Consider the following 18,230-nt stretch of genomic DNA (forward strand, 5'->3'; position numbering starts at 1 on the left):
TTGGACGCTGCTGGGGCCCAGAAGGGACCAGGAGGTCGCAAATTGGACCTGAGGAGAGAGGGGACGTCGAGCAAGACAAGGAGCCCTCACTGAAGCAGGTAGCACCCGGAGAAGTGCCAGAAACAGGCACTACGAGGATGCGTGAAACGGTGCTTGCCGAAGTTGCACAAAGGAGTCCCACGTCGCCGGAGACCAACTTAGAAAGTCGTGCAATGCAGGTTAGAGTGCCGTGGACCCAGGCTTGGCTGTGCACAAAGGATTTCCGCCGGAAGTGCACAGGGGCCGGAGTAGCTGCAAAGTCGCGGTTCCCAGCAATGCAGCCCGGCGAGGTGAGGCAAGGACTTACCTCCACCAAACTTGGGCTGAAGAGTCACTGGACTGTGGGGGTCACTTGGACAGAGTCGCTGGATTTGAGGGACCTCGCTCTTCGTGCTGAGAGGAGACCCAAGGGACCGGTAATGCAGCTTTTTGGTGCCTGCGGTTGCAGGGGGAAGATTCCGTCGACCCACGGGAGATTTCTTCGGAGCTTCTGGTGCAGAGAGGAGGCAGGCTACCCCCACAGCATGCACAAGCAGGAAAACAGTCGAGAAGGCGGCAGGATCAGGGTTACAGAGTTGCAGTAGTCGTCTTTGCTACTATGTTGCAGGTTTGCAGGCTTCCAGCGCGGTCAGCGGTCGATTCCTTATCAGAAGGTGAAGAGAGAGATGCAGAGGAACTCGGCTGAGCTCATGCATTCGTTATCTAAAGTTTCCCCAGAGACAGAGACCCTAAATAGCCAGAAAAGAGGGTTTGGCTACCTAGGAGAGAGGATAGGCTACTAACACCTGAAGGAGCCTATCAGCAGGAGTTTCTGACGTCACCTGGTGGCACTGGCCACTCAGAGCAGTCCAGTGTGCCAGCAGCACCTCTGTTTCCAAGATGGCAGAGGTCTGGAGCACACTGGAGGAGCTCTGGACACCTCCCAGGGGAGGTGCAGGTCAGGGGAGTGGTCACTCCCCTTTCCTTTGTCCAGTTTCGCGCCAGAGCAGGGGCTAAGGGGTCCCTGAACCGGTGAAGACTGGCTTATGCAGAATTGGGCACATCTGTGCCCAACAAAGGATTTCCAGAGGCTGGGGGAGGCTACTCCTCCCCTGCCTTCACACCATTTTCCAAAGGGAGAGGGTGTCACACCCTCTCTCAGAGGAAGTTCTTTGTTCTGCCATCCTGGGCCAGGCCTGGCTGGACCCCAGGAGGGCAGCTGCCTGTCTGAGGGGTTGGCAGCAGCAGCAGCTGCAGTGAAACCCAAGGAAGGGCAGTTTGGCAGTACCAGGGTCTGTGCTACAGACCACTGGGATCATGGGATTGTGCCAACTATGCCAGGATGGCATAGAGGGGGCAATTCCATGATCATAGACATGTTACATGGCCATATTCGGAGTTACCATTGTGAAGCTACATATAGGTAGTGACCTATATGTAGTGCACGCGTGTAATGGTGTCCCCGCACTCACAAAGTTCAGGGAATTGGCTCTGAACAATGTGGGGGCACCTTGGCTAGTGCCAGGGTGCCCTCACACTAAGTAACTTTGCACCTAACCTTTACCAGGTAAAGGTTAGACATATAGGTGACTTATAAGTTACTTAAGTGCAGTATAAAATGGCTGTGAAATAACGTGGACGTTATTTCACTCAGGCTGCAGTGGCAGGCCTGTGTAAGAATTGTCAGAGCTCCCTATGGGTGGCAAAAGAAATGCTGCAGCCCATAGGGATCTCCTGGAACCCCAATACCCTGGGTACCTCAGTACCATATACTAGGGAATTATAAGGGTGTTCCAGTAAGCCAATGTAAATTGGTAAAAATGGTCACTAGCCTGTTAGTGACAATTTGGAAAGAAATGAGAGAGCATAACCACTGAGGTTCTGATTAGCAGAGCCTCAGTGAGACAGTTAGTCACTACACAGGTAACACATTCAGGCACACTTATGAGCACTGGGGCCCTGGGTTACCAGGGTCCCAGTGACACATACAACTAAAACAACATATATACAGTGAAAAATGGGGGTAACATGCCAGGCAAGATGGTACTTTCCTACACAACCCCCCCCCCCCAAACGAAGGACAATAAGACTAGCCATGACCTGATGAGTCTTCATTGTCTAAGTGGAAATATCTGGAGAGTCCATCTGCATTGGAGTGGCTACTCCCAGGTCTATGTTCCACTGTATAGTCCATTCCCTGTAGGGATATGGACCTCCTCAACAATTTAGGATTTTCACCTTTCATTTGTTTTAGCCAAAGTAGAGGTTTGTGATCTGTCTGAACAATGAAGTGAGTGCCAAACAGGTATGGCCTCAACTTCTTCAGAGCCCAGACCACAGCAAAGGCCTCCCTCTCAATGGCAGACCAACGCTTTTCTCTAGGGGTCAACCTCCTACTAATAAAAGCAACAGGTTGATCCTGGCCCTCAGAATTAAGTTGTGATAGCACTGCCCCTACTCCTAATTCAGATGCATCAGTTTGGACATAGAATTTTTTAGAGTAACAAGGGCTTTTCAGGACAGTTGCAGAGCACATGGCCTGCTTCAGCTCCTCAAAAGCTTTCTGACAGTTTGCTGTCCATAATACCTTTTTAGGCATTTTCTTGGATGTGAGGTCATTAAGAGGGGCTGCAATGGAGCCATAGTTCTTAATGAACCTCCTGTAATACCCAGTGAGGCCTAGGAAGGCTCTCACCTGAGTCTGAGTGGTAGGGGGAACCCAATCAATAATAGTTTGGATTTTCCCCTGAAGTGGTGCAATCTGTTCCCCACCAACAAGGTGTCCCAGATAAACCACCTTACCCTGCCCTATCTGGCACTTTGAAGCCTTGATAGTGAGGCCTGCCTTTTGCAGGGCCTCCAAAACTTTCCATAGGTGGACCAGGTGATCATCCCAGCTGGAGCTAAAGACAGCTATATCGTCCAAATATGCTGCACTGAAAGCTTCCAGCCCTTGCAGGACTGTGTTCACCAACCTCTGAAAAGTGGCAGGTGCATTTTTCAAACCAAAAGGCATTACAGTAAACTGGTAATGTCCTCCAATGGTAGAAAATGCAGTCTTAGGTTTAGCATCTTCTGATAATTTGATCTGCCAATACCCTGCAGTCAAATCAAAAGTGCTTAGATACTTGGCAGATGCCAGTGTATCTATAAGCTCATCTGCCCTGGGTATAGGGTGAGCATCAGTTTTGGTTACCAAGTTGAGACCTCTATAGTCTACACAAAACCGCATTTCCTTCTTTCCATCTTTAGAATTGGGTTTTGGTACCAGTACCACAGGAGAAGCCCATGGACTGTCAGAGTGCTCAACCACTCCTAGTTCCAACATTTTCTGAACTTCTTGCTTTATGCAGTCCCTGACATGGTCAGGCTGCCTATAGATCTTACTTTTGACAGGTAAACTGTCTCCAGTATCTATAGTGTGCTCACACCAAGAAGTGGTGCCTGGCACAGTAGAGAAGAGTTCTGAAAATTGTCCTAGGAGATTTATGCAATTGTCTTTCTGCTCAGCAGTAAGACAATCAGCCAAAATGACACCTTCCACAAGAGCATCTTGATATGTGGAAGAGAAGAGATCAGGTAGAGGATCACTATCTTCTTCCTGTCCCTCATCTGTTGCCATGAGCAGGGTGAGATCAGCCCTGTCATAGTAGGGTTTCAGGCGGTTGACATGGAGCACCCTAAGGGGACTCCTGGCAGTGCCTAAGTCAACCAAGTAGGTGACTTCACCCTTCTTTTCAACAATTGTGTGGGGTCCACTCCATTTATCTTGGAGTGCTCTTGGGGCCACAGGCTCCAAGACCCACACTTTCTGCCCTGGTTGGTACTGAACCAAAACAGCCTTCTGATCATGCCATTGCTTCTGGAGCTCTTGGCTGGCCTGAAGGTTTTTACTGGCCTTTTTCATGTACTCAGCCATCCTTGATCTGAGGCCAAGTACATAATCCACAATATCCTGCTTAGGAGCTTTTAAAGGTTGTTCCCAACCCTCCTTTACAAGTGTGAGTGGACCCCTAACAGGGTGTCCAAAAAGAAGTTCAAAGGGGCTGAAGCCCACTCCTTTCTGGGGTACCTCCCTGTAGGCAAAAAGGAGGCATGGTAGAAGGATATCCCATCTCCTGCAGAGTTTTTCAGGGAGACCCATAATCATGCCTTTGAGAGTTTTATTAAATCTCTCCACCAGTCCATTTGTTTGTGGATGATAGGGTGTTGTGAACTTGTACGTTACACCACACTCCTTCCACATGGCCTTTAAGTATGCAGACATGAAATTGCTTCCCCTGTCTGATACTACTTCCTTTGGGAAGCCCACCCTGGAAAATATTCCCAGGAGGGCCTTTGCCACTGCAGGAGCTGTAGTGGTCCTTAAAGGAATTGCTTCAGGATATCTTGTGGCATGGTCCACTACCACTAAGATAAACCTATTGCCTGAAGCAGTAGGAGGGTCAAGGGGGCCAACTATGTCAACCCCTACGCTTTCAAAGGGAACCCCAACCACAGGCAGTGGAATAAGGGGTGCCTTTGGAGTGCCACCTGTCTTGCCACTGGCTTGACAGGTTTCACAGGACTTAAAAAATTCCTTTGTGTCCTCAGACATCCTAGGCCAATGAAACAGGGGAACAAGCCTGTCCCAAGTTTTCATTTGTCCTAGGTGCCCAGCTAAGGGAATGTCATGTGCCAGTGTTAGGAGGAACTTTCTGTACTCCTGAGGAATCACTAATCTCCTGGCAGCTCCAGGTTTAGGATCCCTATGCTCAGTGTACAAGAGGTTGTCCTCCCAGTAAACTCTGTGAGAGTCACTGACATCCCCATTAGCCTGTTTGACAGCTTGCTGTCTGAGACCCTCTAATGTGGGACAGGTTTGCTGTGCCACACTCAGCTCCTCTCTGGCAGGCCCCCCTTCACCCAAAAGCTCATCAGTGTCTGCTTCCAGCTCCTCTGGTGTAGGTTCTGCACAGGGAGGGAATTCTTCTTCCTCAGAATTAGAATCCACTGTAGAGGTTGGGATAGTAGGAAGTGGTTTGCTTCTACTAGCCCTAGCTTTAGGGAGCACTTGGTCCATTGTTCCAGGATCCAAGCTTCCCTGTCCTTTTTGCTTTTTGGCCTGAGCCCTTGTCAAAGCAAAAATATGCCCTGGGATGCCCAGCATTGCTGCATGGGCCTCCAACTCCACATCTGACCAAGCTGATGTCTCCAAATCATTCCCTAATAGACAGTCTACAGGTAAATCTGAAGCTACCACAACTTTCTTTGGACCAGTTACCCCCCCCCCCAGTTGAGATTTACAACAGCCATGGGGTGGCTTTGTGTTATGTTGTGAGCATCGGTTACTTGGTACTGGTGTCCAAGTATGTGTTGTTCAGGGTGCACCCGTTTCTCAATCACCATTGTGACACTGGCACCTGTGTCCCTGTAGGCCTGGACCTCAACACCATTTATTAGGGTTAGTTGCTTGTACTTCTCCAAGTTATGGGGGCAAGCAACCAAAGTGGCTAAATCAATAGCCCCTTCAGAGACTAAAGTAGCCTCTGTGGTCTCCCTAATTAGACCAACCCCAACTAAGTTACCAAAAGTGAGCCCAGCTACTCCCTTGGATTGGCTATTAGTAGGTTTGCTCCCACCACCACTGCTATTAGTAGGGACACTAGGTGTTGCAGTAGGGGTTGTAGTGGTAGGAGCTGTGGTGCCTTTCTTTGGACAACTGGGATCTGCTGTCCAATGGCCTTTTATTTTACATAAATAGCACCATGGTTTCTTTTCCTTGTTCTGATTAAAGCAGGATTTGGACCCACCACCCCCACCAGAGTGTTTTTGTGGGCCTGATGAAGACTCATTTTTAGATTTGTCCCCACCCTTGTCTGAAGACTTACCATCCTTCTTTTTGTTGCCATCTTTGTCACCCCCTGTATGAACTTTTCTGTTCACTCTTGTTCTGACCCATTTGTCTGCCTTCTTTCCCAATTCTTGGGGAGAGGTCAGATCAGAGTCCACCAAGTACTGGTGCAACAAATCAGACACACAATTATTAAGAATATGCTCTCTCAGGATTAAGTTATACAGGCTGTCATAATCAGTAATTTTACTGCCATGTAACCACCCCTCCAAGGCCTTCACTGCCTGGTCAATGAAATCAACCCAGTCTTGTGAAGACTCCTTTTTGGTCTCTCTGAACTTTATCCTGTACTGTTCAGTGGTTAAGCCATAACCATCCAGGAGTGCATTCTTAAGAACTTGGAAATTATTAGCATCCTTTTCTTTCACAGTAAGGAGCCTATCCCTACCTTTTCCACTAAATGATAGCCATAGGATAGCAGCCCACTGCCTTTGAGGGACATCCCGTACAGCACAGGCCCTCTCATGTGCAGCAAACCACTTGTTAATGTCATCCCCCTCCTTATAAGGGGGAACTATCTTGTGCAGATTCCTGGAATCATGCTCTTTTGCAGGATGACTATGGGGAATACTGCTGCTGCCACCATGGGTATCTAAACCCAACTTCTGTCTTTCCTTCTGTAATTCAAAAGACTGTCTATCCAAATCCAGCTGTTGCTTTTTAAGCTTCAGTCTGGTTTGTTCCACCCTCAACTTATTGAGTTCCCTCTCTAACATTCTGTCATCAGGGTTGGTGGGAGGGACATTTCTAGAAACAGAGCTATGATGGGAATGAACAGAAGGAGACCTGTCCCTTACAGAAGCCAACTTAACAGCTTGGTTTACAGAAACATTACTACCAGTATGGTGAGAATAAATGCTTTTGCTATGATGTGAGACAACACTATTTATTTGGTGTGGCTCATCATCATTACCATCTATGCTAGATTGTCTAGTAATGGGCAGGCTAGGAAGTTTCTTTCCTGAATCTTTTCCTGGGGGAGTCCCTGAATCAGATTGGGAACTATTAGGTACTTTTTCAACAGATGGGGCACCTATGGCCTTATCCTGTTCTCTAAGCATGTTAAGTAACAGTTCCAAGGAAGGATTCTTCCCTACACTCAAACCTCTCTCTATACAGAGACTCCTTGCTCTTTTCCAGCTAAGGTTGTCATATGCAAGTTTGGACAGATCAACACTTTGGTATGTGCCAGACATTTTTTAGAGAGAGTTAAAGTGATAGAAAAAGAGAAAAAAGTTTTCAGAACTTTTTGGAAAGACAGAAAAAAACTTTTTAAACTTTTAAGAACTTTTTGAAAGTTTAGGAGTACTTTTCAGCACTTAGAAAAGAGTGAAAAGAGGAAATGCAAAACTTTTTGGCTATGTGTATATACACTGACCTTGTTTTGTATATTTTTCTCTTATGAAAAGTACAATGACAAGAGTGGTAAGTAGTCTCAAGCACTTATCCCACCACTGCACAACCAATGTAGGAGGCTGGACTGGCTTGTAGTGAGTACCAAGGGGTACTTGCACCTTGCACCAGGCCCAGTTATCCCTTATTAGTGTATAGGGTGTCTAGCAGCTTAGGCTGATAGATAATGGTAGCTTAGCAGAGCAGCTTAGGTTGAACTAGGAGACGTGTGAAGCTACTACAGTACCACTTAGTGTCATATGCACAATATCATAAGAAAACACAATACACAGTTATACTAAAAATAAAGGTACTTTATTTTTATGACAATATGCCAAAGTATCTTAGAGTGTACCCTCAGTGAGAGGATAGGAAATATACACAAGATATATATACACAATAGCAAAAATATGCAGTATAGTCTTAGAAAACAGTGCAAACAATGTATAGTTACAATAGGATGCAATGGGGAAACATAGGGATAGGGGCAACACAAACCATATACTCCAAAAGTGGAATGCGAACCACGAATGGACCCCAAACCTATGTGACCTTGTAGAGGGTCGCTGGGACTATTAGAAAATAGTGAGAGTTAGAAAAATAACCCTCCCCAAGACCCTGAAAAGTGAGTGCAAAGTGCACTAAAGTTCCCCTAAGGACAAAGTAGTCGTGTTAGAGGAATAATGCAGGAAAGACACAAACCAGCAATGCAACAACTGTGGATTTCCAATCTAGGGTACCTGTGGAACAAGGGGACCAAGTCCAAAAGTCACAAGCAAGTCGGAGATGGGCAGATGCCCAGGAAATGCCAGCTGCGGGTGCAAAGAAGCTTCGACTGGGCAGGAGAAGCTGAGGTTTCTGCAGGAACGAAAAGGGCTACAGACTTCCCCTTTGGTGGACGGATCCCTCTCGCCGTGGAGAGTCGTGCAGAAGTGTTTTCCCGCCGAAAGAACGCCAACAAGCCTTGCTAGCCACAAATCGTGCGTTTGGTGTTTTTTTGGACGCTGCTGGGGCCCAGAAGGGACCAGGAGGTCGCAAATTAGACCTGAGGAGAGAGGGGACCTCGAGCAAGACAAAGAGCCCTCACTAAAGCAGGTAGCACCTGGAGAAGTGCCAGAAACAGGCACTACGAGGATGCGTGAAATGGTGCTCGCCTAAGTTGCACAAAGGAGTCCCACGTCGCCGGAGACCAACTTAGAATGTCGTGCAATGCAGGTTAGAGTGCCGTGGACCCAGGCTTGGCTGTGCACAAAGGATTTCCGCCGGAAGTGCACAGGGGCCGGAGTAGCTGCAAAGTCGTGGTTCCCAGCAATGCAGCCCGGCGAGGTGAGGCAAGGACTTACCTCCACCAAACTTGAGCTGAAGAGTCACTGGACTGTGGGGGTCACTTGGACAGAGTCGCTGGATTCGAGGGACCTCGCTCTTCGTGCTGAGAGGAGACCCAAGGGACCGGTAATGCAGCTTTTTGGTGCCTGCGGTTGCAGGGGGAAGATTCCGTCGACCCACGGGAGATTTCTTCGGAGCTTCTGGTGCAGAGAGGAGGCAGGCTACCCCCACAGCATGCACAAGCAGGAAAACAGTCGAGAAGGCGGCAGGATCAGCGTTACAGAGTTGCAGTAGTCGTCTTTGCTACTATGTTGCAGGTTTGCAGGCTTCCAGCGCGGTCAGCGGTCGATTCCTTATCAGAAGGTGAAGAGAGAGATGCAGAGGAACTCGGCTGAGCTCATGCATTCGTTACCTAAAGTTTCCCCAGAGACAGAGACCCTAAATAGCCAGAAAAGAGGGTTTGGCTACCTAGGAGAGAGGATAGGCTACTAACACCTGAAGGAGCCTATCAGCAGGAGTCTCTGACGTCACCTGGTGGCACTGGCCACTCAGAGCAGTCCAGTGTGCCACCAGCACCTCTGTTTCCAAGATGGCAGAGGTCTGGAGCACACTGGAGGAGCTCTGGACACCTCCCAGGGGAGGTGCAGGTCAGGGGAGTGGTCACTCCCCTTTCCTTTGTCCAGTTTTGCGCCAGAGCAGGGGCTAAGGGGTCCCTGAACCGGTGTAGACTGGCTTATGCAGAATTGGGCACATCTGTGCCCAACAAAGCATTTCCAGAGGCTGGGGGAGGCTACTCCTCCCCTGCCTTCACACCATTTTCCAAAGGGAGAGGGTGTCACACCCTCTCTCAGAGGAAGTTCTTTGTTCTGCCATCCTGGGCCAGGCCTGGCTGGACCCCAGGAGGGCAGCTGCCTGTCTGAGGGGTTGGCAGCAGCAGCAGCTGCAGTGAAACCCCAGGAAGGGCAGTTTGGCAGTACCAGGGTCTGTGCTACAGACCACTGGGATCATGGGATTGTGCCAACTATGCCAGGATGGCATAGAGGGGGCAATTCCATGATCATAGACATGTTACATGGCCATATTCGGAGTTACCATTGTGAAGCTACATATAGGTAGTGACCTATCTGTAGTGCACGCGTGTAATGGTGTCCCCGCACTCACAAAGTTCAGGGAATTGGCTCTGAACAATGTGGGGGCACCTTGGCTAGTGCCAGGGTGCCCTCACACTAAGTAACTTTGCACCTAACCTTTACCAGGTAAAGGTTAGACATATAGGTGACTTATAAGTTACTTAAGTGCAGTGTAAAATGGCTGTGAAATAACGTGGACGTTATTTCACTCAGGCTGCAGTGGCAGGCCTGTGTAAGAATTGTCAGAGCTCCCTATGGGTGGCAAAACAAATGCTGCAGCCCATAGGGATCTCCTGGAACCCCAATACCCTGGGTACCTCAGTACCATATACTAGGGAATTATAAGGGTGTTCCAGTAAGCCAATGTAAATTGGTAAAAATGGTCACTAGCCTGTTAGTGACAATTTGGAAAGAAATGTGAGAGCATAACCACTGAGGTTCTGATTAGCAGAGCCTCAGTGAGACAGTTAGTCACTACACAGGTAACACATTCAGGCACACTTATGAGCACTGGGGCCCTGGGTTACCAGGGTCCCAGTGACACATACAACTAAAACAACATATATACAGTGAAAAATGGGGGTAACATGCCAGGCAAGATGGTACTTTCCTACAACTATGTATTGCACTACCAGTGATATGACTAGTCACTAAGGAAAGATGAGGACCACACACCACCATCTGCAGCCCTCCTGGGACCCATGATGCCCTGGCTGAAAAGGACTGCTGACAAGCCAGGTTACCTGTATTTGCCATACACCCATTACCCTTCAGATGACCCACGCTGCAATGTCTGGCCTGGCCTTACGGGCACCCACTAACACACATCCACCACCTGGATACCACCCCACCAGCCAAAATATGTATTGATACCCACTGTACTCACCCCCTTGTGGCTGCTGTAATGCCCTCAAGCGACCATCCAGCTCAGGGTAGGCCACCGGCAGTATGCGGGGGGTCAGGGTCCGACGGGCACCCCTTCCTCATTGGGAGGCCATACCCAGCTGGGCCTCTGCTGTCTTCCGTGCCCAGCGTCTCAGGTCCTCCCACCGTTTCTGACAGTGGGTGCTCCGCCTGCCGTAGACCTCTAGGGACCGCACGTCCTTCACGATGGCAAGCCATATTCCCTTTATTTTGATGGGCACTGACCTGCAGAGGCAATACAGACAGGAGAACACCATTAAACAAACAGTCCAGCCGTCACACAAATGACCCACCATACACGTTTACATCACCATTGGAACACACATAGCCCAGCGCACAACATGTACCCCGCCACAAGACATTCCCCTCCCCCTTACACGATGCTTGCACACACATACATCGTGGCCAAAGTTTACTCACCTGTTGGTCTGGAGGTCCATACAGCTGTCCGTACTGGGGTAGGACCCCATTCACCAGTCACTCCAACTCCTCAGAAGTGAAGGCAGGGGCCCTTTCCCCGGTCATATGGGCCATGGTAGGTTCCCGACACAGGTCACAGCAGCACATGCAGTGTAGGTCCTCTCCTGTTGAAGGTCACAAAACAAGTAAGGATTGAGATAGAAAATGGCAGTCACATCCGTGGCAGTGTACACCGTCACCCCCGGCGTAGATCCCCATTGGCCACTGTACTCCATAGAGCCCCATGTTATCCAATGAGGAATTGCACGACGGTGCAAGACTGCCTTCCGCCACGACGCCAAACGTCGGCGGAGTTACCTCACTTCCACCTGTCCCTACATACAGGACACGCGGTCGCCATTTCAGGGGTGTGGGGGGAACAGGCATGTCAACAATTACTGCGTCACAGAGTGAATTGCCACATACTTCGCCATTAACACTGTTCCAATACATAAGTGCACCATGTGGACTGCTGTTGTGGTTTTGTTGTTCCAGTTGTGACAGCCTACTCACTCCTGTGTCCCTTAGATGCCTACCGCTGCAGATGAATAGGAGGTGGAGACATACCCCCGTGTACAGACCCCTGGTGGACTTAGCTACACTGGAGGACAGGCACATTATACTCACCTATAGACTGGACATGGCCACAATCACAGAGCTCTGTGCCAATTGGAGCCAGACCTGATCTCATCTATCCGTCATTCAAGTGTGCAAGTGCTATCAGTGCTCTATATCCTGACAACAGGTTCTTTCCAAGTGACAGTGGGCTTGGCAGCAGGAATGTCACAGCCAATGTTCTCAATTGTGCTGGCTAGAGGTTGTCTACCCTGATAAATCACATGTGCAGCAACATTTATTTCCCCCAGGTGAAAGATTTGGCCACTGTGAAGTCAGGATTCTATGCAATGGGACACATCCCCAATATTATTGGGAGGGTGGGTGTGGTGGGGTCTTTTTCCCGAGTCGAGGGAATATTGGAAGAAGGTGACAGACGCAGCACTTAAGGGGGTAGTAGGTTTATTTTCTTGCTCGTTTGGGATTTATAACACTGACTTGTCCGCCAAACTGTTATATTCCAAGTCCAAAATAAAATAATTCCCTTTTATTTTCAGGGCTCTTTGGTGTTCTTGGGACGGCCTGGTCCGGTTCGGAGGGAGAGGTCTTGTTCACCCGGTATTCATGGCCCAGGATTTCCCAAAACAAAAGAAGGAAAAAGGAACAGGTAAGTGGGGCAAATTACTTATACACGGTTTAATAAGGGTTAGTAAGGAGTGAAAGGGAGAGGGTTCTGTGGAGGTGGAGGAATGTGGGGTTACTTTTCTCTTTCGTGCCCTCCTTTTGTTGTGTCCTCTCTGTGACCCCCTTACTCTTTTATTCACTGGTCTGGGTACGGAGGGTGTGGTTATTCTTGATTTACCGGTATTCCTACTCAGATGGGCTCCCCTTCCTTGCAGGACCTCAGCCCTCCCTCCTTAACCCCCTTAAACCCAGCCAACCACCCAGAACCCCAGCCCCAGTCCCGGTACGCTCGTACCTGACTTGGCCACGCCCCTCCAGGGACGTGGCCGGCTTGCAGGGGATCTCCCGACTTCGCCTTGGCAGGGGCGGGAGGCGCCCAAGGCTTTCCGCTCTCCTCGCGTTGATCCTCGTCTACGGCGGGGCTTCCTTTCCCTCTCGGCGATCCGTGGCGTTCCTCTCTCCAGCTCTGCTTGACGTCGGCTTCTCTTTCTCGGTCGCGTCCCGCTTGCCTCTCGTCGGCTGTTCTTGTCTGACGGATGACGTGGGACGTCATCACGTCAGGAATCCCTCGGGTGCCCCCGGGGTATCCCTTGGCGATCGTTTTCTTCGACGGGGAAGCGGCGTCCGGAGGCGCCCGGTTACACATCCCCTCACATGAATGGGGCTGATCGAGCCCCACCAGATCCGGAAAGCGGGACAAATAGTCAGCCTGACCCATAAGGTCACCAGGGAGGTGGCAAACCTGGAAGGAGAAAGGTTGGAGTTCGATGAACCATCTCAATATACGATTGTTGGTATTCTTGTATCTTGAGAGCCACGTAAGGGGTGCATGGTCCGTATACAGTAGGAAAGGTCTACCCAAAAGATAGTATTGGAGACTTTCGATAGCCCACTTAATGGCAAGACATTCGCGCTCTATAATGGGGTATTTTTGCTCCCTGGGAAATAGCTTACGGCTAATAAAGACGACGGGATGGTTCACTCCATCTTCATCCTTTTGAAAGAGAACGGCCCCGACCCCCACATCGGAGGCATCCGTTTGGAGATGAAAGGGTTTGTCGAACTCAGGACATTTCAATATCGGTTGAGTGGTGAGATACCTTTGCAAGGTATGATAACTATGAAGTTGAGTCGGGTCTAGTTGTGGGATGTTGTTGGGCTGTCCTTTTCTTAAAAGATTGGTTAGGGGGGCCGCCAAACTGGAATAGTGGGGAATGAACCTTCGATAGTACCCCACTAGACCTAAAAAGGAACGGATTCCCTTCTTCGTGGTGGGAGCATTGGTGTGTAGGATGGCTTCGATTTTATTCTTTTGGGGTCGAAGTATACCGTTGCTAATGTGATAACCCAGGTAGGAGATCTCCCTAAAAGCCAGTCGGCTCTTTGCGGGGTTGGCTGTCAGTCCAGCCTTCCCTAAAGCCGAGAAGATGTGATCTATGTGGGTCACATGGTCTTCCCAGGTCTCACTGAAAATAACGATGTCATCCAGATAGGCCGCCGCGTATCTGGTATGAGGTCGTAATATGGTATCCATGAGACGTTGGAAGGTGGCGGGGGCGCCATGCAACCCGAAAGGGAGAACCTTAAAGTGATACAATCCGGAGGGAGTAGCGAAAGCCGTCTTTTCTTTGTCTTCGGGACCCAACGGGATCTGCCAATATCCCTTGGTCAAATCAAGGGTAGACATGTATTTTGCTTTCCCCAATCTTTCTAAGAGCTCATCTATCCTTGGAAGGGGATAGGTGTCAAATTGTGATATGGAATTGACCTTTCTAAAGTCAATACAGAAACGTATAGACCCATCAGGTTTGGGCACCAATACCACGGGCGAACACCAGGGGCTGTGGGAAGGTTCTACGATGTCTAGATCTAACATCTTCTCGATTTCGTTTTCTACGAGGGTTTTCCTAGCTTCAGGGATACGATAAGGCTTTAGTCGCACGGTCTTCCCAGGTGGTGTGAGGATGTGATGATGTACCAATCGTGTCCTACTGGGTATCGAGGAGAACACCCGAACGTGTTTATCGAAGAGATTCTTCAACTGTCTATTTTGTTGAATCGAGATCTCTGTATTAATGAGGGGGATCTCCCTCTCGCCATGGGGATCAGTGGGACACCAGCCTATCTCTAGCTCCTTAACGGTATTAATTAGGCAGCCGTGCCTTGGGTCGTTCGGTGGTTCTTCCCATCTTTTTAATAAGTTAACATGGAAGATCTGGGACCTAGGGGGGGTATCGTTAAGCTGAATTTTATAAGTTACGGGAGTTACTAGTTCTGTTACGGTGTAGGGTCCCTGCCATTTGGCCAATAATTTGTTATCGGAACTGGGAAGAAGAACTAGCACTTTATCTCCTAGGGAAAAGGACCTCAATTGGGTATTCCGATCATAATTCCTTTTCTGCTTGTCTTGGGCCCTCTCCATGTGTTCCCTTACGCTTTCCCATACTGTATGCAGTTGGGTTTTTAACTCATGTGCGTATTTTAGAATGGTTTTTTCCCCGTCTTCTTCTTCCCACATCTCAGCGGCCATGTCTAGTAGGGTCCGTGGTTGTCGCCCAAACAACAGTTCAAACGGACTATGGCCCGTAGAGGCTTGTTCGTGTGTCCTGATTGCGTATAATACTAAGGGGAGTTTCCTATCCCAGTCCTTACCTGTCTCCGAGATAGCTTTCTTTAGTAGTGTTTTGAGGGTACGGTTGTATCTCTCCACTAAGCCATCGGTTTGTGGATGATAGACCGACGTCCGTAACTGTTTGATCCCCAATAGCTGACATATTTGTGTCATCAGGTTGGACATAAATTGGGTCCCTTGGTCCGTTAGGACTTCTCGAGGAAACCCAATTCGGGAAAAGAACCCTATCATGGCGTGTGCAACACTCTTGGTGTTAATACTAGAGAGGGGAATAGCCTCAGGGTATCTTGTGGCGTAATCCACTAATACCAATATATAACGATAGCCCCTCGACGAGGGTAGAAGAGGGCCAACGAGGTCCATCCCTATTCTGGAGAAGGGCACATCAGTGATGGGGAGGGGTTGTAAAGGGGCTTTTCTCCGTGAGCCTGGGTCAATCAATTGACATTTTGGACATTGTTGACAGAACTTCCTAATCTGGGAAAATACCCCTGGCCAGTAAAATTTTCTCAACAAATACTCCTCGGTTTTCTCCCTCCCATAGTGTCCGCCCCCCGGCTGACTGTGTGCTAAGTGTAGAACTTGTTGTCTATAGGGTTCTGGAACTATCAACTGTTTCTTTTCGTCTTGGTCTTTGTATGTGACTCGGTATAATAGGTCCTTAACTATGGTGAACGAGGGACCCTTATCCTGAGGTTTCCGTGGCCGTGCACTTTTCCATGCATGAATCAGACTGGGGTCTTCTCTTTGAGAAGTCCGGAAGCTGGGAAGGGCAGTGAGGGCGAGGACCTTTGTAATTACCCGGGGCGTGCTGGAGAGGTCTTGAGTATAGGCTTTCTTCATTATTCTTTTCTCCTTCCGGGAGAGTTTAGGTCGTACCCTCGGAGGTGATAGAGGCTCACTGGAGAAAGGAGCATCTTTCCACCAGTTGTTAGTTTCTTCGAGCTGTCTGAGGCTGTCTAGGACTTGGGGGAATTCCGAAAAGTCAGTTCCTATAATAGCTTCTTCAACCAGTTGTTCTACTAAACCCATTCTTATGGGTATTTCTTTTCCTCCCCAGGTGAGGGTTGTCCAGATTAGGGGATATTCTCTGGTTTCTCCATGGATACAACAGATCGATACCGTGAGTCCTGAAGTACAGTCATGGGCGTCGAACAACCCGGCCCGGGCCACAGATTGGCTACAACCTGAATCGATGAGGGCCACTGTGCTTTTCCCATTGATAACCAGTCTCTTTTTATAAGGGGTGTCTCGTCTCCCTGTATAAAAGACTCTTCCCCTAGTAACCCCTATTTCCATGGGTTCTGGTTTTTCTGTTTTCAGGGGGCAACCTCGAGCTATGTGACCCCATTCCCCGCAACTGAAACACTGAGGTTGTTGTATATAGGGCCTATCCAGTCCCCGGGTTTTCCCTATGTCCTCATTGATTCTTCGTCCCCCTGTCGAGGATGTTCCCGAACCCAGACGCAGGGGACTAGGTGTTGACCGAGGGGGGGTTACTTTGAACTCAAGGGAGCGATGGAAGGCGCAGGCCAACTCTATGGTAGCATTGGTATCTGGGTTTGGATGTTGTTTGATCCAGTTGCGCGTGGACGGAGGCAGCGCGTCCATGTATTGCTCTAAGAGCACGATCTCAATAATGTCCTCCCGATTTGTCCCTATGGGGCCCAACCATTTGAGACCCAGATCTTTGATCCTAAAATATAGGGCCCGGGGATTTTCATTGGGTCCCCACTTGGCTTTCCTAAACCGGACGCGATAATGTTCAGAATCAAAACCCACCCGTTCTAAGATACTCTTTTTAATATCCTTATAGGGGGTTATTCCACCGGGGTTTACCGCTTGATAGGCGGCTTGGAGAGTCCCCGTCAATAAGGGGGCGATATACTGGCCCCATCGTTCCGGAGGCCAAGTAGCGGAAGTAGCAACTCGTTCAAAATTGGTGAAAAAGGCATCGGGGTCTTCACCTTCTTGATATCGTTGTAAGACCGAACTGGGCACATTTGGGTGTACACGGGTAGCAGCGATGGTATCTGTGAGATTCTTGATGGCGGTTTCATGAACCAACTGGTTGTTGGCCATTATGGTGGCCTGACTCTTAAGGGCATTTTGTAGTGCCTCTCTTTCCAATTTGGCCTCTTTTTGTTGCTCTTCCCACACTAACTGCAGGTGTCTTTGTCCGGAGGCCAACTGCTGCATCATATCGGATATGGTACACTTCTCCTCCATGGTTGGGAAGTCTCGGTCGCCTCTTCCAATATCCCACTTCTGACACCACTGTGGCGGGGTCTTTTTCCCGAGTCGAGGGAATATTGGAAGAAGGTGACAGACGCAGCACTTAAGGAGGTAGTAGGTTTATTTTCTTGCTCGTTTGGGATTTATAACACTGACTTGTCCGCCAAACTGTTATATTCCAAGTCCAAAATAAAATAATTCCCTTTTCTTTTCAGGGCTCTTTGGTGTTCTTGGGACGGCCTGGTCCGGTTCGGAGGGAGAGGTCTTGTTCACCCGGTATTCATGGCCCAGGATTTCCCAAAACAAAAGAAGGAAAAAGGAACAGGTAAGTGGGGCAAATTATTTATACACGGTTTAATAAGGGTTAGTAAGGAGTGAAAGGGAGGGGGTTCTGTGGAGGTGGAGGAATGTTGGGTTACTTTTCTCTTTCGTGCCCTCCTTTTGTTGTGTCCTCTCTGTGACCCCCTTACTCTTTTATTCACTGGTCTGGGTACGGAGGGTGTGGTTATTGTTGATTTACCGGTATTCCTACTCAGATGGGCTCCCCCTCCTTGCAGGACCTCAGCCCTCCCTCCTTAACCCCCTTAAACCCAGCCAACCACCCAGAACCCCAGCCCCAGTCCCGGTACGCTCGTACCTGACTTGGCCACGCCCCTCCAGGGACGTGGCCGGCTTGCAGGGGATCTCCCGACTTCGCCTCAGCAGGGGCGGGAGGCGCCCAAGGCTTTCCGCTCTCCTCGCGTTGATCCTCGTCTACGGCGGGGCTTCCTTTCCCTCTCGGCGATCCGTGGCGTTCCTCTCTCCGGCTCTGCTTGACGTCGGCTTCTCTTTCTCGGTCGCGTCCCGCTTGCCTCTCGTCGGCTGTTCTTGTCTGACGGATGACGTGGGACGTCATCACGTCAGGAATCCCTCGGGTGCCCCCGGGGTATCCCTTGGCGATCGTTTTCTTCGACGGGGAAGTGGCGTCCGGAGGCGCACGGTT

At 49.5% G+C, this 18,230-nt stretch overlaps 1 protein-coding gene across 1 annotated transcript in view; it reads right to left on the minus strand.

Moving 5' to 3' along the window:
• LOC138276471 (uncharacterized) overlaps positions 1-16,260 on the minus strand; it is a 119,275-nt gene extending 103,015 nt beyond the window's left edge. The window contains exons 1-3 of the mRNA XM_069219197.1: positions 15,815-16,260; positions 12,732-13,123; positions 10,820-10,908 (exon numbers count right to left, since the gene is read on the minus strand). Of these exons, the coding sequence (XP_069075298.1) occupies positions 10,820-10,908; positions 12,732-13,123; positions 15,815-16,045 (712 nt within the window). The 5' untranslated portion in view covers positions 16,046-16,260. The remainder of the gene's footprint in view (positions 1-10,819; positions 10,909-12,731; positions 13,124-15,814) is intronic.
• Between the last annotated feature and the right edge of the window lie 1,970 nt (positions 16,261-18,230).

Source organism: Pleurodeles waltl, unplaced genomic scaffold (assembly GCF_031143425.1).
Source record: "Pleurodeles waltl isolate 20211129_DDA unplaced genomic scaffold, aPleWal1.hap1.20221129 scaffold_39, whole genome shotgun sequence".
NCBI lineage: Eukaryota > Metazoa > Chordata > Amphibia > Caudata > Salamandridae > Pleurodeles > Pleurodeles waltl.